At 37.9% G+C, this 22,315-nt stretch overlaps 1 protein-coding gene across 1 annotated transcript in view; it reads left to right on the top strand.

Annotated features, from left to right (window-relative positions):
• Positions 1–17,678, top strand: part of LOC107042490 — a 58,468-nt gene extending 40,790 nt beyond the window's left edge. Inside the window, exon 5 of the mRNA XM_015263548.1 lies at positions 17,400–17,678. Within this exon, the coding sequence (XP_015119034.1) occupies positions 17,400–17,678 (279 nt within the window). The remainder of the gene's footprint in view (positions 1–17,399) is intronic.
• The last annotated feature ends 4,637 nt before the right edge of the window (positions 17,679–22,315 follow it).

The raw sequence follows: 22,315 nt of genomic DNA, 5'->3' as shown, positions 1-22,315 counted from the left end.
GCACATTGTACAGATAAATTTGCATCACAGCAAAGCAGCCTCGGCTACTCTAGTCAGGCTGTTAGCTGGTATGCAGAGTGTCATAGCAATGATCCAGGAACCATGGATAGTGGACAATGCTATTAAGGGCCTCAGTGGTTGTGGCAGAATCTATCACGCAAACACTCAGGAGAAAATTAGATCTTGCATTGTTATTAAAGGACTAGACTCTTTCTTCTGTTCACAGGCTAGTGAGGGAGACCTGGCTGTGGCACAAGTGGATCTGGGCCTGGGACAAGGCGAGGAAATGAGCTTGGTTGTAGGGTCAGTTTACATGCCCTATGACTCGGCTGAACCACCTCCTTCGAAAAAAGTAAAGGACCTATGCAACCATGTGAAGGAAAGGGGACTTGAACTCCTGCTAGGTTGTGATGCCAACTCGCACCCTAGTACATGGGGGAGCACCGGCATTAACGGCAGGGGGGAAAGCCTCCAGGAATTCATAATGGGGGCCGGTCTAAACATCCTTAATAGGGGGTCAGAACCTACCTTCATAGATCGGAGACGACAGGAGGTCATAGATATCACTCTGGGGACGGATAGAGTGGCAGACATGATTGGGGACTGGAGGGTCTCAAAGGACCTCTCAGCGTCCGATCATCAAACCATAAGAATGTCCATCCACACAGTGAAAGAAACGGAATGGGTGAGAAACCCAAGACGAACAAACTGGGGAAATTACCGAGAGAGTCTATCTGACAATCTCAGGGATATCATCCTCAGATTTAACAACAAAAAGCAGCTGGAGGAGGCTTCGATTGCCCTAAACCAGGCCATCATGGACTCCTTCGAGACAAACTGCAAGCTTATCCCGAAAGGGCAGCCCACTGAGACTCCTTGGTGGTCAGAGAGGCTCGGTGGGCTGAGGGGCAAAGCTAGAAAAGCTTTTAACAAAGCTAAGAACATGAGAGCGGGCCCCCGTAAGGAAGACGCATGGAAAACTTACAGAGGCTTGCTCGCAGATTACAACAAGGCAATAAAGGCAGCCAAAGAGGACTGCTGGAGGGCTTTCACAAGCAATGTGGAGAGTCAATCGGAGACCTCTAGGCTGGCAAAAATCCTTGGAACAAACAAGACTCCATATCTAGGGAGCCTACAGGCACCAGATGGCAGCCACATGGAAACCATGGGAGAGACTGAAACTTTCCTAATGAACACCCACTTTCCAGGCTTCATACAGGCCCAGGAGAGAGATAAAGAAACAATGCAAAATCAGAGGGATGTCTACGAAACCCATGATTGGGCATTGGCAAATAAAGTAGTGCAGCCCTGGGGGGTCAAGTGGGCCATCAAAACCTTTGAACCCTTCAAGGCACCGGGACCAGACGGGATCTACCCAGCCCTATTACAGGAAGGGATAGAGACTATCACGGGACCCCTAACCAAGATACTCAGAGCTAGTATAGCCCTGAAACATGTCCCTAGTGTGTGGAATGAGACTAGGATAGTATTCATTCCCAAGCCGGGAAAAACCGGTTATATAAAACCAAAAGACTTCCGTCCTATAAGCCTCACATCCTTCATCCTGAAGACCCTGGAGAGGCTGGTGGATAGACACATCAAGGCCGGGCCCTTGGCTGACAGACCCCTCTCCCCCTGTCAATATGCATACAGAGAGGGAAGATCAACAGATACCGCCTTACATCACCTGGTGGGACTGATTGAGGGACAACTGGCGGTCAAGGGTTTTGCCATAGGCGCCTTTCTGGATATTGAGGGGGCTTTTGATAGCACTTCGAATCCGGCTATAGAAAAAGCCATGGAAGAACGACAGGTGTCCAAGACTATCATTGCTTGGACACAAAACATGCTGAAAAGCAGAAGACTGTCGGCAGGACATGGGAGGGCATGTGTGGAGGGACGTCCGACTAGGGGCTGTTCGCAGAGGGGAGTTCTCTCGCCCCTGCTATGGAACCTGGTAGTAGATGGACTTCTAAATCAACTAAGTGAGGCCGGCTTCCACGTCATCGGTTTCGCCGATGATGTGGCAGTTGTTGTGAAAGGCGGATTTCTGAGGGTGCTAAGGGACCTGATGGCAACAGCCTTCAATATCATTGAGGACTGGTGCAGGGTAACTGGCCTATCGGTAAATCCAGCCAAAACAACAATCCTGGTTTTCACCAGAAATTATAAACTGGAAAAGATCCAACCTCTGAAGCTAAATGGCTCGGAGATTAACTACACCAGCAGAGTGAAATATCTGGGTGTCCTCCTGGATAATAAACTCAGCTGGAAAGAACATATCTGTACTCAGAGAAATAAAGTGTTTGCCTCTATGTGGGCATGCAGGAGAGCTGTGGGCAGGACATGGGGACTCAATCCTAAAATGATGCTCTGGCTCTACCAAATAGTTCTACTTCCGAGACTGTTATACGCTGCGGTCGTCTGGTGGCCGAGGGTGAGTAAGACGGAAACAAGGAACCTGTTGAAAAGCCTACAGGGAACCTTCCTGAGGGCTGCAACAGGAGCCATGAAATCGACACCTACTGAGGCGCTAGAAATAGCACTCAGTATCCCACCCCTCGACCTTAGGGTTGTGAGTTGTGCTACCACAACTGCATATAGACTAAGGTGCCAACTAGAATGGAAGATGACGGGCCAAGGCCATACAAGGCTTAGCCTAATCAATGATCGACCCTTCATAGGTAAGACGGATAGGATTCCTAGGAAGTATCAGATCAGGAAAACTTTCAGAACGAGTATACCACCCAGACAGGAGTGGCTAGACTCGAAACGTAAACCAGGACCAAGAGAGGACTACTGGTTTACGGACGGCTCTGGCTTCAATGAAAGTTTTGGGGCAGGCATCTACCGTCTGAAAGATGGCTTCGGAGAGAGTTTTCCGCTGGGCCATCATTCAACCGTCTTTCAAGCAGAGATGCTGGGCATACTTAAGTGTGCAGAGTATCTGAACGCGAGAGACACAAAAAAGATGAAAATATTCATCTGCAGTGACAGCCAGGCGGCGATACACGCCCTGGAAAAACCCACTACAGAGTCACAGGTGGTGTGGGAATGCATGCAGGCATTGGACACACTGGGTAAAAACAACCGGGTCACCGTAACCTGGGTACCAGGTCACCATGGGATTCTGGATAATGAAGAGGCAGATAAGCTGGCCAAGGAGGGTACAGAAAGGGTGCCCTCACACGGCCTGCTTGGCATGCCCTTCGCAGTGCGAAAAACTCTTATTAAAGATCATTTCCAGCGGGATCATGTCAGTCGTTGGGAGAAAGTTGCGACCTGCAGACAAGCGAAACTGCTTATGAGAGGGCAACTAAGAGTTAGGACCAGAAAACTTCTGGAGCTTCACAGAGGGGATCTGAGGGTAGCAGTAGGGCTCCTTACGGGCTATACAGCTCTCAGAGCTCATCTGTTTAAGATGAAACTTGCAGAACAAGCAGACTGCAGACTGTGCGGAGGCGATAAGGAGGGCGTCATCCACATTTTATGTGAATGCCCCCTATTAGCACTCCGTCGCTATAAAATCTGAGGCCAGGCTTTCCTGGAACCAGAGGACTTATAACAAGCGGCTGTCACCAGCCTTATTAGCCTAGTGAGAAACACAGGGCTGGGGCTGTGTGACTGACTGAAACTTAGGCGGAAGTTACAAAAGATCGTATGATTTAGGTGACTCTGGGCGCTTTAAGTGACCAGCCGCACATTTTCTATTCTATTCTACCATCGAAAAATGGTAATTTTTCGTCTGTGATTATTCACGAGTCCACCAACAATCCCCCAACATCAGCTGCCATTCTAACACGCGAGGTTACGTTTACAGAGAAAGGGGAATGCGGGCGATATAAATTTAAAACATTAAACACATATAAATTGATTTGTTATCGGTATTCATTCAGTAGAAATAAAAATTTTATTGAATTCGGGCGCAACAAGCGAGGTATCTTATTTGAAACCCGCTAATCCCTATTTTTTTCCTCTCTATTGGGCGCGCGTAGTGGGGGCATAGGGGTTCCCGGAATTCCAGTCTCCTACTGTCCCTAAGGTATCTTATACGAAACCTCTACTGTAGTTTGTCACTGTTGTTACCCTAGTGGAAAATTCAAAATTATAGCGTTATATACGTGATCAAAATCTGATAAGGTAACCTGATCAGTGTCTGATCAAGACCTGACTAAAATTTCCACTCGGGTATGATTTAATTTCAGAGTGAAATTCGTAAATGTCCTGGTAGCTCAGATGGTAAGAGCACCCAACGCGACATTGGGAGGCCCCGGGTTCGATTCCCGACTAGGAAGTTACTAATTTTTTCTCTCAAAAAATTAAATTTAATTAATGCCTAATGATGGTAGGTGGCGAAACCCTAGTGGAAAATCTAAAATTATAGCGTTACATACCTGATCAAAATTTGATAAGGTAACCTGATCAGTGTCTGATCAAGACCTGACAAAAATTTCCACTCGGGTACGTTCACCTCGTGTCGAAAAGTTTCTTTTCATTTACCGTGGGTGAGGGGGTACTCGCACGATTGAGAATTCTCAGCCGGTTAAAGACATTTTTTAAATTACTGAGATACGCAAAGGCGAAAAAAATCGATTTACAGTAAGCCTCAATGTATTGCGAATAGTAAAAAGTTAATTTTGAAGGAAATGTATGCGCTAATAATTAATTATTAATGAAAATAAACTAGTTGGTCGAAGATACAGTACTCGGACACTCAAATCCGCAGTACGTAGGTACTCGCACGGCCAGAGCCGGAGAAGTCGGACGGCGCAATTGCCTATGCTCCCATTACAAGTTGAAAGATTCTTTTAACGTTTTTATTCAAATTTTTTATTTAAATCATTAAATAATCAACAGGCTTCATATAATTTCATTTATGTTATACATTTTCATTTATAATATGCGTTTTGTTGGGGGACTTTGTGACGATCTCGTCACCGGTGGATTATCGATAATTTCTTTTATCTTTTTATCTTTTTTTTATCTTCCTTCTTTTTTCTGTACTAATTTACCCCTGTAACAGATCACCCGTTAATACCTTCTCTCAATGTTTGGGATAATTTTTCATAAAAGAAAAGAGTTACAAGGTCTGAGCCACGTGTTTGACAAGTGAAGTTAAATAACCCGTCCGAGTGCTGCAATAAGTGACTTTTTAACGTGGGGGTAATCGGACACAAATTTTTTAATTATTCTACACGTTTTTCTCACTATTTACAGCTTTTATGACTTTTGTTATCCCTTTCTTTACATTAAATAATTGTTTCACTGGGTTTAGTACTTACATGTTCAGTTTTTAACGCGATGCAGTGGACAGCGGAGCTAACCTGTACGCTTAGCAGTCAGGCCCGGAGATGTCATGTCCGCGCAGACCGCCATAAAATTCAAATTAAATACAGATCTCCCATTCAAATGTTGAAAGTTACGGTTAGGCCGAATAGATTAGACTTTTCTTATTCCACCAGTATCAAATTGAGGATGGCAAAATTGAAATTAAAAATTGAACCATTGAATTTACAAAAAAATAGTGCCCTTCGTGCGAGTACTCCGGCCCGTCCAAGTACCCTCTCACCCACGGTACTTGTAAACGAAAAAAGGCACAGTTCACCACTCGTGCAACGGGCAACGGGGATTTTTCAGCTCATATATGAATGGTAGCCTCCACTTCGCCCCAGGGAGTCTACTCTCGAGTTATGTGGAGATACGTCCACATGCGAAAGCTGAGGTTTCACCCGTTTCATTTGCGAACGGCGATTTCTACACTAGAGACCTCTGTTTCGCATGTGAATATTTTTTGTTGACAGAACTTGGCTCTCAGTGATATTCACATGTGTGAAGATTCATACGAGGACACTGAGGGCCGGTTTGTTCATGTTCCTGTTCCCCTAAAGGTCCGTTTTGCAAACGGAGCTTTAGCTAATGGTTCATTGGAATAACACATGGAGCGCTCTGGCGAAACGGATAATTGGGCAAACGGACCGTTTGTTAAAGGGGCCTTTCGAGCAAAAGGTACATGAACAAACTGGCCCTGAACCTCAAACGTATGCAGATAAACACCTTTTCATCACTTGTGCGTAAAGTGTGCTAGCATTGTGATGAAATAGTATATTGTGTTACGAGTGCGTAAAGTTTCACTTTTTCGCACGTAAGTGTAACACATCTTATTTTTTGTGATACCTGCCATGTTCACTGTTCGGAACGGTAGTGGGGGTAAAGTGGTTGTTTTTGTGCACGAGTGCGTAAATTTCAAGAGCGAGACGTGAATTCACTTTACGCATTCTTTGTGAACTTTAAGCACGCCGTGCGGAAAACAACCGCTTTACGCACACTAAACCGTGTCGAAACGTGTACTTTTGCGGCAGGTATAAACACTATATACTATTATGTTACGGGCTCGAAAACCATGATCTAGCCGTGCGAAGCGAGATTAGAATCACGGTTCATCGGGCCTAATAACATAATAGTATATTTCGTAACGAGTGCAAAAAAGTGTTTTTTGGCGAGTGGGAGGTTTATATGATGAGCCGAAGGCGAGTGATATAATCCCACGAGCTAAAAAACATTTTTTCACGAGTTACGAACAATATTTTTCATCACAATGTGGCGGAAATTGGACTTTTAGGCACGCGGAGCGTGCCGAAAAGTTCACTTTTCGTCACAGCGTGATGAAAAAAATATTTCGAAAGAATTTGTTCGTATTTGAGGTTATGGCGCCGTTTAAACCTGTCTAGCGAGGCCCACTTTCATGGTTAATCAACTCCGATAGTCCCGTCAAATTGCCATTATTGTTATTTACGATACTCTTGTCATTCAACCATTTTTTATTTACGAGATCGGTCGCACGTGCTGCGCACGCCCCGTCTTATCTCCTCACGTAGTGGCGCTTCGGTTTCAGTCTTACGTTTATGCTTATTCGAGATTTTCAAGATGTTTTGAGATCGACTTCCTTTATCCTTTTTACGATAGGATTAATCAATATTTGACATATTCGCTAAAGAATTAGAGACGCACAAACAACCTCGTTCGTGAGCTCGCCCATATCGGCCGTGGTGCGATTTGGTATGCGGTACGTCGCTGCGACACTCAATGTCGCCCTGTAAAAACCAGGGTAGCTAGAATCGACTTGGAACTCTACTAGTGATGCCATCGAGACTAGTCGAGAATTATTTTGAAGAGATCATCACGGTCTGGAAAAACATTGAAAGTTTTGGAATCGTCGTAATCTCGAAAGACATTGGATCGGTGCATCTTGTCACAATTCCGGGGGGATTTATCTTACCTGGATCTCGAGATTTTCGGATTTTTAAGTTCACGAGACAAGATTACGACGATTCCTAAACTTTCGATGTTTTTTTAGACCGTGATGATATTTTCATAAGTAATACCACAAGAGCTTCAAAATTATCGAGCAATTACCGATAGGTTCGTTGCAAACAAACGAAGGAGTCAAAAGTTTTTCAGGTTAAAAAATCACGAGTGCGAAGCACGAGTGATTTTTCCTGAAAAACTTGACGACTTCATTTGTGTGCAGGGAACCTTGAGGAAATTACTCGATTAATTTTGAAGCTCAAGTAGTATTCGGGAGGGAATTTTCCCATCCAAATGTCGGCCAAAAGAATCGCACTATCAGACAAAATCCATCTGACAGTTCCAACCAGGGGTTCATTCGACCACGGAATCTTTTGTTTTCCACAAATATAGTCAACATGAAAAATTATCAGTTGAATTATCAAAAATTATCAGTTGAATACCGTGTTGACTATATGAAATAACAGTCGAATAGTGCACTTCTATTGGCTGACATTTGGATGAGGAAAATTCCCAAAGTAATTCTCGTCTAGTCTCGACGCATCACTAATCTCTATACCAGTACAGAGCATTCTCCCCTAGATATTGTTTGAAAACTATTGTATTTCGCAACGAATTAATTAGTCTCAATGAATGAAGAATGAGGGATGGCTGTACCTATCATACTTCCAATAATTGCAAGGCGTGGAAGTTATCAGCTAAAAAGATTCAATTACATAAAAATGCTCTTAAGTTGAATCATCGACTTCACTGACTCATAAATACATACCGGTTTAGTCGAAGTATGTTTAAATAAGATGAAGCGACTTTGGAAGTAACTCTTTAAATTTTTATCCAGTCCGGGTAATTGATCCTGTCGTTAACTAGTGTGTTGCAACTTCAAAGTGGGTCACGCAAGCGAAATTTCACCTTGAGCGTTTATGGCTTCCTATCAACACGATGATACTAAATGTCACTTATAGCAATTGAAGTTTGTGTTCAACGTGTGTGAAAAGGTCAATGATATTTACCTGTCATGGAAGTCATTATAGTTGGCATCCGTCGGCACCATGCAGTCATAATTATTAGATTAAACGAACTTACCTGTAAGTGGAGTTCTATCTTAATTGTATGTAGCGCCTCTTCCGAAGAGATCATAGATGTTAACTATGTAGTACCCCCCTTCCATGCGGATAATATCACAAGTTCAAAGCATAATTAAAAATGTTGACACCTGTGGCGCTCCGCTCACCTCGGAGCCCACCGCATGTCCATCTTCATTTTTCAAAGGCCGTAACAAGAAAACAAAAAATGAGTATAAGCAGACCTATCAATGTCCTGCGGGGATCTTGGGCGGGACTGATCTCTTCGGAAGCGGCGCTACATACAATTAAGATAGAACTTCACTTACAGGTAAGGTCATTTAATCTAATAATTGTATTTCGCGCCTCTTCCTCGAGATCATAGATGTTAACTGTTTAGATGTTTAAAGCTTGTTGCGACATCGAACTTTTACATCTTGAGTGTAAGAAGTTCGACTCAGAATGTGCAAATATTCTACTAAACTTAAGTGTGCATTGTACACTGAATGAGTTCATGAGATTTGAATAATATAAAAAACTGAGAATTTGACTCATAAGAGCCAGACGAAACCTGGTCGTTATTTAGAAGGAAATAATTCTTTTAAAAGAATTCTTATTTATGATCAATTTTCTATTATAGAATATTAGAAAGCAAGTCTGTTATTATATTTTATCCGATTATTCGGCAGTTTAGAATCATGTCAATATTAAGGCAATGTCTTTCTGCTGCTGAAGCTGATGATTGACTAGTGCTGTATGTAGATAAAATTATATTATATTGACACCGCTCTTAGCCAAAATGTCTTTTATCCAGTGACTGAAAATCTGAGTACTGACTATCAAAAAGAAAGAGCTTGTTTCTTATCACTAAGATCATTTGTTTTTAGGTATATACTTCGAGCGTTATTACAACACAACTCCTAGAATTTTCCCGATGAGATGACATAATTTATGTTGGTTGTATTTTCCTGGGCATTAAGGCCTTTCGTTTAGCTATAATTTTAATTTTAATATCATCGATAGCACGTTGCTTTTTCGCATATCCACAGCTATCGTTATTCATACACGACAACCTGTAGCAAGGTCTAGGAGTATTGTCACTTTCGTTGTCAATTTTTCCCGAAGGAATTTCTCCATAAGACATCCTTCTATTGATAAATTCTGAGACCAGCTTTGGTTCTTAGGCCTTGAGGCCTTCATATTTGTGGCACCGTTACAGACTCTCTTGAGTACAATTGATGTATACAATGGCAGTCGTTATCAATACTTCACCAAATATTACAAGCACGCAAATCGTGAGCAAAGCATTTTAGACCAAAAAGCAGTCAAGACGACAAGCTAATTGATATAGGATTAACTATTTTCCTTGCTTCAGACTCCATGACATCTCTGATTGTTACAAGTCACATCCCAGCCTGTCAGGGAAAGCAGAAGAATTTTTTCATCAATATGAAAAATTCACTTGTAAGATACACAACAGAGCTGATGTTCTGACTTTATCATACTAGATCATTATCAATGTGATTTGGCGAAGTAACCGTCTGATAATTATGTTGGTCCTGACTGACAATTTGATATTCTTATTTTCAAAGTCTTTCAGATGTTTGTAACTGTTCCATATCTCCAAACCAAAAGTTCAGAATTTTACCAAGAGATCAATAATTTTTCAATTCAACAACTTTTTAAAATTTTTTTTATTGTTGATTAATTTTTCAAATTTTTTGATTCTCCTTCTCTGGCCATTGTCATGTCTAATAGTCATGTCCAATTGAACAATCAACTAAACATAATGAATGACGATTAATCGAAAATTACCGATTTCTAAAAATCTCCGTTCCTCTGCAAGTTATAATACATTATACTTATAATTGATTGTAATACTCAGAATAAGTCAATGAGAATCTTCAGGCTTCTCTCTGGTCAGATTAAACAATCGTACTTTTTTCTATGAATATTTCAATTTTCATCCATTTCAAATCGAACAGGGATTTATCATCCTCAAATCCATTCTGAAAATGTTCCATTTTGATGACAGCAGTTTTGAATTATGAAGAAAAACCCTGCGAATCCTCCAGCAGATCCACTCACTTCCCTGAATGACTTCTCGACCTGTGGTCAGTGGTTGGAGATGTTGGATCTCGATTTGATTCGCGTGCAAAACAATCTCATTTTGATTCAAAACTCATTGAGTTTTCGGAAGTAATGAGGTTTTGAAAGATTTCAAAGCTGTTTAACCAGCCTACCGATGGTTCCAAACTTCCGTTTCAAATACAAAATCATCAATTTCGGCCATCCCCAAAGTAAGTTTAGCTGTGGTGTCTGCGTTGGGTAGAATGAAGGATTTTCTTGTATGAGACATATCCCTTTGTCGATCCAGAAGTGATCGAGCTGTGTCATTCACAATGCATCTAACTTGTTTGGTAATTGAACAATCATTTCATGCCGAAAAAAGAAGAAAGAACTCGAATGTTTTCATACCAATAGACAACTTCTTTTTCCCATATTTTTCTCCTGTTATTGCTAAATCATCGGACTTCAGATGATTTCCTGATGAATCCGTTGTTTCAGCTGTCTTGGTTGTGACCAAAGAATTTAGGTTTATTTTGAGATTACTCGGAGGCTCATTCAATAGTGTAGAATAATCCATACGTTGTCCAGATGGTGCTGATGTGAGTGGATCATCTTTTCATTTGAAAGTTGATCTTACAGGAAAATCACATTCCAAATTTCTTCTACACGAAGAATTTTCACAACCTAACAATAAATATAGAAAATATTATTCATTAAGATTCATCCACCATTCATCATGAAATTGAAATCTGTCGATGGACTCGAAAATTCATTTTTCAAATAAAATAGAATGGAAATATTGTCACACAATATGTCTCCAACAAAAATTTCAGTATTGTCAAACAGTCAGTGGTATATCAAAGAGCTTTGATGGGTTGGAAAAAATTATTTCACAAATTATTTAAAATTAAAAAATACTGTCACACAGTATATCTCCAATAAAATTGTTAATACTGACACATAGTAGAGTACAGTACCATTCTGTAAAATCATAAAACTTTAATCGATTGGAAACATTATTTCACCAATGAAACAACATGAAAATACTGTCACACAGTACAGTTTAGTACCATTCATTGTAAAATCAAAAAACGTTAATCAATTGGTAATATTGTTTCACAAATGAAACAAAATGAAAATACTTTCGACTAAGGCTGTCACGCCGCCTGTCTGAGGTTACTGCCTCAATTTTTGGGGAAGCCTCTCAACTAACACTCATACAATTCGTCGGAGTCTCTCGCCCGTTTTTAAAGAGGTTTTTCGCCTAAAACTATCACATAGTTTGGCTGAGGCTCCAGCCTCTGTTCCAACCTCTCTTTCTCCCAGCCATGACCATGTATGTGTCACACACAGAATAAAGAATATGCGTTGGCATATTCTTCTTCCCTTGAGGGTTGTTAAACCTCTCATTACGTCTGTAAATGTATCACATACATTCAGACAGAGGAATTTGGTCCGACATCAACAATGATATCTGGCTTGGGTGGTGGGTCGCTGCACGTTGTCTCCTAACCTGGAACTGAAAGACTGGTAACGACTATACTTACAGTTTCAACGTTATCCTTGTCCAATAATTCACTTTAATACAATGTTTAAGTAATCCTCCACTATGATCCGCCTCAGAGGAATTGAAATATATATTTGCACAAATTTCATGCTCAAGGATGTGATACCATCCGCACAAAAGAAAACAATGAAGATGGACACACGGTGGGCTCCGAGGTGAGCGGAGCGCCACAGGTGTCAAAACTTTTAATTATGCTTTGAACTTGTGATATTATCCGCATGGGAGGGGGGTACTACATAGTTAACATCTATGATCTCGAGGAAGAGGCGCGAAATACAATTAAACATTTCCCTCTCACATGGGCAAAATAAGATGATGTCCTACATGTACACTGAGAAAAAATATAATTCTGCTAACCAAATTTGTTTCAGATAATCAAATGCTCGTTATTTCTATACAACGTTTCACTATAAATTCTTGTCTGAAACAAATTTGATTGGCAGACTTGTATTTTTAGCTCAGTGTACTTCCTGGCCTTATGTTGTCCCGCTTTGCACTACATGAAAAAGTAGCTTGAGCTCCATTCAGAAGCTTACTACCAATGGAATGCATAGAACGGTTGCATGTATAGTCTAGGGGAGGGTGTGCCTGTACCGCCCACCTAAGGGGAAATGCCAGTTTTATATTTTATATTCCAACTTGAGTATAAAAAACGTATTTGTGAGACTTCTTCAACTATTGAACTCGTTATTCTCGAAGTGTAGACGCCTAATTCTCCTTAGAATCTACAAAATTGATTGAAAATAAAAGAGAGCCTATTGAGCGGTACTACCCGCCGTCGAGTAATACCGCTCGGCACGATTCCAATGCCGCTCATAAGGTTTTGCGTGTAGCGCTCGCGCCGCAACCTAACCGGTACTCGAGTGCTGTCGAGCAACTACGTGGCCGATCCTATGAGCGGTATTACCGGCTTCGCTCGGCGTCAACAAAATTGTTGATAATTATTGACATGAGTGGAGTTTTGAGTTCGAATTGGTCTCAAATTACGCGTGAAAGTACCACGAATTGAATAACCACAGTTTAATATGAGAATTCAGCGTTTGAAACTATCAAAAACCTTAATTACAAGTCCACAAATTTTGCACTGTAAAGACCTCAAAACTTCGTTACGTGTTTTTTCATATTTGAAGAAATAAATAAAGTGAAATTTTTCCGACAATCACATCCTATCATCAAATTCTTCATGATCAGGAACAGAAATAAATTTTCAAGTTGATGGTTGTGGAGAAAATCGGATGAGCGGTATTACCCGCTGAGCGGTACAGGCACACCCTCCCCTATATCCCGAAATCATGTCTTCAGGGGGCCTATTCTGGAGTTTGAGCTGAACGGATTTGTGAACGGAAGTGGCTCCGTTCACGCATTTCGGTGGGGAACGAAAGTTTCCGTGAACGAATACTAGATTCACATGTCACACGTCTGCACACGTCGTGATACTCTGGATTTGGAGTACATCGTAATAGATGTATCTCCGCAAATTATCCATTTTTCAACTTTTTGTAAAACAAAGAATTGAACTATAATAAATAAATTTAAACAATTAATGTTTAATGTTTCGGTCCCCAGAAGAGGTTAATTATATTCTCATATGTATCCTCACGTGTGAATCGAAAACGACATCCATCAACGAAATTGATTCATATGTGGATCTAGGATTCGTTTACGAAAACTTTCGTTCTCCAACGCGATACATGAACGGAGCCACTTCCGTTCACAAATCCCCTCATCTCAAACTCGAGAATAGGCCTCCTGTCGCACTGCTTGGCTTCTAGCGGTTTACATACTGATAGAAGAGATAGATTAGATACTGCGATTACACGGAGAAAATTATTTTATGAATTTCATCAATTAGTTGTTGAAAAAAGGAATTACCAACCAATTGTTGATTTTCAAGAACTAGTTGGTGAAATTTAACAACTATTCAATTAAAATTCAGAAAAAGATTTTTCGGCTTTTCGGTTTTCCCAATGACATAAAATATCGTATGTCACACGGCGATAAAAGTATTATCTGACGAATGTGAGTATAAAGCCACATCCGCCAGATAATACTTTTATCGCCTAATGACATAATATACTATTTCGTTTGTTTCTTCTAAACGAAAAAAAAGCACACGTTAAAAAAACTTGTTCGATACATGTGCGACGGGGCTTTTTCAGCTCGCGTAATTAGCAGCCCTCGGTTTCTCCTCGGGCCTCCAAGAACTATCTCAAACATCTTTGTGATAAAGAAATTCAAGAGTGATTCAAATTTATTATCGAGTTTATCGTCACCACATGGAGGAAATGAAATAGTAGAGATCCCTATGTCGAGATTATTACTTATCAGTAATATATTAGGAGATCTTCCTACGTTACATAGGATCATTTCCTATGGACATTGTAGGTGTTCCCATGTGAACGAAGTGAACATTCCCTTGTGAAAATAGTAAGCATTCCTATGTGAGTATGGTAGGGGAACTGGTGCTTATACCCCGGACCTAAGAAATAACGATCCTTTTTTCATACCAAACCATGAGTTCGAATAAAAATTACACACTGATAGAAACGATTAGTTATTCTTAACAAATGCATTTGGTAGGAGACGGGGGTCTATTCGGTTTCACCAAATGTTCATTCGTTAATAGTTAATGCACATTTGAGGAGCCTTGTTTGACACAATTTTCACTTTTCAAGTGAACCATTTGTTAACTATTAACGAATATTCATTTGGTCATATTCAACTCTACTATTCGTTAATAGTTAACGATATTTCGAAGTCTTGGATCTTCAATTGTGGTTCCAATTTCGATAAATTATCAAAAAAAGAAGACGGGAGCTGAGTGAGCGGTGCTAGCTGCACGCAGCTAAAACCGCTCCCATCGGATTTCTATATCGCTCAGCACGTAACACGGACGAAAAAATTTAATAGAAAAACTTACCGAATTCGTTAGAAAATTCTATTGAATTTCTATTGAACTGTTCTATTAGTTTTTGGCCGATTCTATTTAAATGTTCAATAGAAAATATTCAGTAGAAAAGTCAATAGAATTCAATTTTTCTATATAACTTATTCTATCAAGATATTTTCTATAGAATTCCCTCGGCTCAAATTTTCTAGTTTCTTCATTTGAATTTTCTTGATGAGAAGAAAAGAAAAATAGAATGAAAAAAACTTAATTTAAGACGAGCAAATTCTATAGAAAATATATGAAAAGAATAAGTTATATAGAAAAATCGAAGTCTGTTAACTTTTTCTATTGAATGTTTTCTATTGAACATGTCAATTGAATCAGCCAAAAATTAATAGAAAGTTTAATAGAAATTCAATAGAATTTTCTAACCAATTCGATAGGTTTTTCTTTTGAATTTTTTCGTGAATGAACCTCTAGTCGATAACTGTCAAAATAAAACAATTGGAAAATTGCTCTTGTATTGTATGTAGTATAAGTAGTTATTTTTGCTAATAAATTAGCCGACTGAATAATAGATTGAATAAGATTTCTTTTTAGCTAATTTTATTTGATTTTCAACTTAGTTGAATGGTATCATCATTATTCTTATTATCCCTTTCTTCCCATACATTGTTGGAAAGTTTTTGAAATTTCATGGAACATACTATAGTAAATCTCATGAGAGTGACATTGAATCGGATCTAGGAAAAAATGGTTATGAAATTTCAAGTTTTTAAGTAGAATTCACGGGAATTCATGAGTTTTCAGTGGGAGTGAGACAGAAATTTCACAACTTGAGTGAATTTTCAGTGGAACATGAATATTCAGAAACAAAATGAGGTGAATTTTCAATTTTTCTCTGCATTTTCCTGATTTTGTTGAATTTTCACAGAATAGTTGAACTGACAAATCAAGGATTTTATTGATTTCCAGATCATTGGAACAGAAAATCAATGGAATATTTAATTTTTCAATGACAAGATTTCCTAAAATTTCAGTGGAACTTGAACATGATCAAAATTTCCGGAATTTGAAACGGAAAATTCAGACGAAAATTTTTAACAGTGTACAACCGGTTGTCTTTTTTACGGTTCTATCTCTCCCCCCAGCCCTTTCAGAAAATATTAATAGAAAAATTTTATTTATACATACTTGAGTGAATTTTAAACATCATTTGAAGAAACTGTCAGAAAGTTCACTTTCATGGAAATTCATGAAAAATTTGAAATTTTTAACAATCATCATAAAAGTCAAATCAACCAATATTGTTATCGTAATCATCTTTCACCTTTGACTATGAACGAATTAATTTGAAACATGATATTCAAAGATATCCTCGGAATTCTGATTTCCAAAAAATACAAAATTTTTGCAACTTTTCAAATAAATCAAAACATCGATTGTTGCTATTGCCTTCGTCTTCGACCTCGGTCAAAAGGACATCCAAACAAATTTTTTAACTAAATTTAAAAAAAAAAGCTAAAATCATATGAAACCTAGGGCGCAAGGAGTATTTTGAAAAAATGATGTTGTTCGAGGTTATACGAGGCAAAATCCTTCGGATCTACGATTTTCCCTAGTTATTCTCATATTCCGTCATGCCACAAACTGTTCAATGGGTCCCAAGGACTAGTGAAGACTTGTAATTTTCACCGACGTATCCCCTGCAAACACAAAACACATGCAAATAATCGAGTTCTCAGATTGAGTGAGAGACAGTGTGGGAAAAGGAAGTGGTTCTGGAAAAAATCAGTTGTTAGGCGGTATTGGCTGTTGAGCGGTACAGGCATCGCGTCTCCTAGGATTTCCGCCTATGATCATGATCATTTTTGTGGCGCGAGCCACAAACAAATTATTATTTCGAAATTCATATAACGTGTCTCGAATATTCTATATCGTCGTATTCGAGATAAACATCATTCTATTCTTGTCTCTCACGAAATTTCTGGACAATTCTCGAACCTTCCATAACAAAAGGTATTTAAACCCGCACGCTCCCGACCACATATATCAGTCGAAATCTGTCCGATTCTAAAACTCGATCTAATCACATCTAACGTGCTAAATACAACACCTTTATTCTGCCAAACCACGAGTTATTATTCTGCGACATACACCTAACCGCCACATTTTTATTATTTTATTCTCTTCGTGCAAAAACATGCGGAACATGAAAAAAATATCCGATTCTCAGTGTCCAAATAGTAAAGAAGTTTCGTCGTAAAGAGTTCAAAACAATTATCACAATTGTGGCCTAGATTCCATATCACCACAAATTATTCAGCAGATTTTATCTTGACGAATCAATTACATTACCAGCCTGTTAAAGTAGAACCATCAGAAAATGCTCCCTTTCTAAGATATTCGCTTGAATACTAATACGATCGATGGGGTGTTAATTGAAGGTCAGCCTAATCGATAAATGGCCATCCCCACTTAAATGGGAAATTGCCTTTTGTTTCAGAACGATTCATTCTTCGTTGTCGCACGTTTCAATCTGGAGAAGACCCGTATCGAGTTATTAATCGCCACTATAGTACCAACGGTACTGTTCATCATCAGCCTGACATCACTGATAATTATCACTCGTTCTGTACAAGTTGGTGATGATGCTAAAATGCGCTGCCGTTATTGCACCGATGGCCAGAGAAATGAGGATGAGGACGAGGGACTGTTTGAGGCTAACTTATCAACTCCACAAGGTATTTCCAACGAGAGTGAAATACGGAGTGTGGAACTTTAGCAGTTCAAGCCGGGTTTTAAGGATAATACGAAATATGAGAAGGTCCCTTTGATTGATGTGGATGATGCGGAGGATTCTTTTTAAATATTTGGGTCCTTTTACTAGGTGACTAAATATATCTTGATGTGTGGAGATACTTATTAACTTCACGGTGAAAAATAAATTTTTAGTTTCTAGTAAAATTCTCTGAACTTCAGAACTTTGTCGTAGTAGAATTTAGTGGGCGAAAAATTCTGGAAATGAATTCAGATTTTCATCAAATTTCCACTCATTTTGAGAAAATTCTCCCTAAATTCTCATTCTCTACATTTTCTCTTATTTTAAGGATATCTAAGTACTTTGGCTATTTTTTCTGCAGTGAAATGCTTTTCTACTTTTGTAGTCGAACATCAGAGCTTTCATTTGAGCCCTATTGAACCCTACGTTCCCGAACATTTTATAATGATTTTATTGTTTAAACTTTGCAGATCTGAATTTGAATCTCGATATTGAATCGTTAGAAAACATTTTAAAAATCTGAATAAAAATTAAGAAAGTTTACTTTGGAGGACGATTGATGAAATAATTTGAAAATTGCAATTTTTGAAAATTACATGCATTTTCTATAAATTTATAAACAATTAATTTTCCGCCATAAAAATCGTTTGTTCGGAGTGGTAAAAAATTATTTATATTCATAATTTTACCAGAAATCGATTTCATGCCTAGAAAAATAAGATTTTTGAAAGTTTAAACAATTACAATTATTTAATTATGAACAACGAATGGTCAAAAAAATAATAATTCTGTGGAAAATGTACTTTTGATGATGCTGAATATTCATGATTTTTTACAAATTTTTCTCACGCAATTCAATCGAGAATTTAATTGACAAATTTGATGATTGAAAATGTTTGAATCCATAGTGTGGTCTGTACCAAACTGTAAAAGACACTCGGATATCCTCAAGAGAATCTTGGTTCTGCAATTCAGAACCTTTGGATTTAAAAAACAAGAACCTCGGACTGTTTGAATTAAGATATTTATGGTATTAAGGTTGGGCAAGTAGGAGGTGAGACGGAGGGGAATCTATTGTTCTCTCGCAGAAAACCAATCGCTGAACGAAAAAAACGATATTTCAATTACAAATTTTCAATCTATTTCGACCATTTTTGTTTTCAAAATATTTTTTTAATAACTTTTCGATTTTTTCTCACATATTTCAAGCCTTCTTTTATTTTTCTAGCTTGTCTTTTGGGTAATTGGAAAATAATTAATATGGATAGAAAAAGTGATAACGTCGTGCCGTTCGAGGTACAAGTTGGCAGCACTGATTCACTCAGCTGTTAGGTTCCTTCCCATAGCGAAATGTATCATCACAACTCCATTCGTATTTTCCACGCTTACCCCTCCACGATTCCTAACTTCGACGTTGTCGCTATTCCAAGTTGCGCACGCAGAATTTCTATTTTTCGTGAGTTTTTTAATTATCCCATCTAAACAATTCTCCTAGGCCACTTGGATTTTTTTTTATATTCCTCCATGAAAGCTTCACCCAAGAGCGAAATTTCAAGAAAATAGCGATTTTTTTTATTTCCAATTTTTCTTTTGAATTCCCGTAAGAGTCCGTGCTAAAATAAATTCTTTACAAACATTTCTGTGTTTTACCCATTCTCCTAAGCTGTTTAGGATTTAGCATAGGGATTTTGAAAAAAACTAAAAATGTATATAAAAAATCCTTAATTTCTTCACTTTTTTCGACCTTTCCTGACTACGCCATAAATACCTTAAATTAAGAACATACTCGTTCTTGAATTGGTGATTCTTCCCGTTCTAAAATTATTCACGTCCATGAATCATTATTGAAACTATATCACTTAATCTGAAAACCAAATGGTTCTAGATTACGAATCTTTATTCTCAAAAACAGTAATTTTATTCTGGAAACTAGAAATTTTTTTTCCGTGTGAAAGATGTTCATACAAATGACAGTATGAACCAGCTAGAGAATCGATTGCATTTTTTACTGTTCAATCAACGAATGAAGATGAATATCATATTCAAAGCAAAATGTTAAAACGTAACAATGTTCCACACTCCATTGAAAATGAAATGTTTTTCATCATTAGTGGAGATTGACTAAATCGCAGAAGGGATTCATTCTCAAAATTATCATGACTTGGATCCATAGAAGCTCTTTACGAATTATAAGTAAAAAGTTCAAAAAATCAGGATCGTACACTGTTAGAAATCTTTTGAAAATTAAATAATAGTTGCACTTGAATTCTCAATATTGTGAAGTTGAATTCAATTTAAGATCAAATCGTTCATGGAATCTCTCATTTAGTTTGGAAATTCAGGATAATTGGGTTCTTCAGGTTAGATTATCACTTATAGTTCAATGACATCTAGAATTTTCAAATTCATGGCAGAAATTATATCCAACTGAATTTTCAGTAGATTAAAAATTCAGGGAAATTGTTGCTTGAATTTTCAAATTATTTAATTTCCATTATTATGTGGGCCTGAAAAGTGCAATTCCATTGAATACTCCAGAATTCAACTGATGTTTCAATAACAAAATACACGAAAATTTCGTATGAATGAGCGATTGTGAAAAATATCAAGATTTTTTACTTGAAATTTCAGGAGTAATTTTCTAACAGTGTAGATAATTTCTCGCAAATTATTGCATCGGCACAAAATTATGGAAAGATCGGAGCATTCTCTTCCTAAACAGAGACACGAAGCAGTTATAACATCTTAAATTTTGAGCTAGGCGGGGCCAATAAACTTTACAATTTGTTCATAATTTAAAGTTTATATATGTATCTAGCCATTATATGCCTTTCGGAGAAGCTATTAATGAATATCTTGCTGAATATTTGATACTCACGTATATCCAATTAATGTTACTCAAGATTTTCTGACTGGTCATGCATTTGATGTAATTTTTCTGAAAAAAAATGTAAGGAAAACTGTATAGAAAATTTCAAAATTGAAACCTTGGGAATACCAATTTTGAAGGTGTTCTGGAAAACCGGCAAAAAATTTGAAAATATCACACATTCTAGATCATTTAGAATCGATACCGTCATACTTTGATTACAAAAAGATATATATTTTTTGCTATGACTGATAAATTAACTATCAAATGAATAATATCCAATATCTTCTTCACGAAATTGATAAATTGGTAAAGTCTACATTAGCATGATTTTTTTACTTAAAAGCTCGAATTTTTTGCTATGAAAGGGAGGTAAAAGTGAGAAAATTGGAATTATTTTTATAACAATTCACCCGAAAAATATGTTACTAACCGAATAAAAAAATTATGAAATTCATATTATTTAAGGAAAATAGAAAAACATGATTTTTTCAATCAGTCCGTAAGAGAAGTCGTTAAGATAATAAGGAAATTAATGCACTGATTAAACAACTCCAGAACAGCCTGAAGTACTCAACTTATGAATAGTGAATTGAAAAAACTATCGTCATTATGCACATATATGGAGATGCAACGAGAACCAGGCGTTCATTGTAGAGCAAAATGTAGTTAACGATCTCATTATCGAATGCACATACAGCGTAAGGCTTTCAACGTACAGTCGACCCACAAAGCTCGTGAGTGAAATGCGTAATATTGTTAATAGGAGGCTTGAATTCAGGCTGGAGGAGTTCATTAAAATATCTTTAAAATCTATGACTTTCATTATTGAAATGTGTTGAGAGTTGGTTGGAGTATTTCAAGAAGATTACGTTAATTACATTATGTTAATTACATTAGAGGAGTGAAATAGTATATTACGTTACAAGTGTGGAAAAGAGGCAATGTTAATACGAGTGGGATAATGTTTTTAGAGACAGTCATCGGACACGCGCAGCCGAGTGAGCCAGGTTCCGAACAACATATTAAAATGTTTAAAGAATGTTCAAACGGCGTCTTATTCAAATTAATGAAAAAACATTGGTTTTTCAATGGTTGGCGCCAAAAACACTGAGAACTTCAGCTCAACTCAATCAATCGGAAAAGAAAAAATACCAGCGTGTGGAGGAGAAAATTCTGTATAAATTTGAAGTAAGCATCAAAATTCTACAATCAATTGTTTACACATTGTTTAGCATCATTTGGAGTAAAAGAGATTTGGAATTTTTCATGTAAAAATAATGCGCTATAGAATATTGCTTCTCACTTCAAATTCATAGATAATTTTCTCCTCTACACGCTAGTATTTTTTGTTTTGGAATTGATTGAGCTGGGCGGAAAATATCCGTGTTTGTGGTGCTAACAGTTGGAAAATCGATGGTATTTGATTAACTTAAATAATACGCCGTTTAAACATTCTTTACCCATTTTGATATGTTATTCAGGAGATTTTTGCCCATCGATTGACAATTTTTCTCACAGAGTCGTATTAGCGAGGATCCAAATACCTTCATTGACTAAACTACAAACGCTTGGCTCAACAAATCTATCTGTTCCTAAAAATATTAACAGATGAGTTTAGCGTTCACCCTTTTCCACGCGCGTAACTTATATTATTTTTTGAAATTAGTGTTTGGAAAAGTCATACTAATATCTTTTGACTACCAAACTAGAAAGACAGCTGTTGTAAACGAAAAGTGAATCCCAGAAGCGAAGTCACATTTTTATGACT

This window comes from Diachasma alloeum, unplaced genomic scaffold (genome assembly GCF_001412515.2).
Source record: "Diachasma alloeum isolate Michigan unplaced genomic scaffold, Dall2.0 Dall_scaffold_00480, whole genome shotgun sequence".
In the NCBI taxonomy this organism is placed as follows: Eukaryota; Metazoa; Arthropoda; class Insecta; order Hymenoptera; family Braconidae; genus Diachasma; species Diachasma alloeum.
The sequence above is the reverse complement of the archived record's forward strand: the minus strand, read 5'-3'. Positions and strand labels throughout refer to the sequence as shown.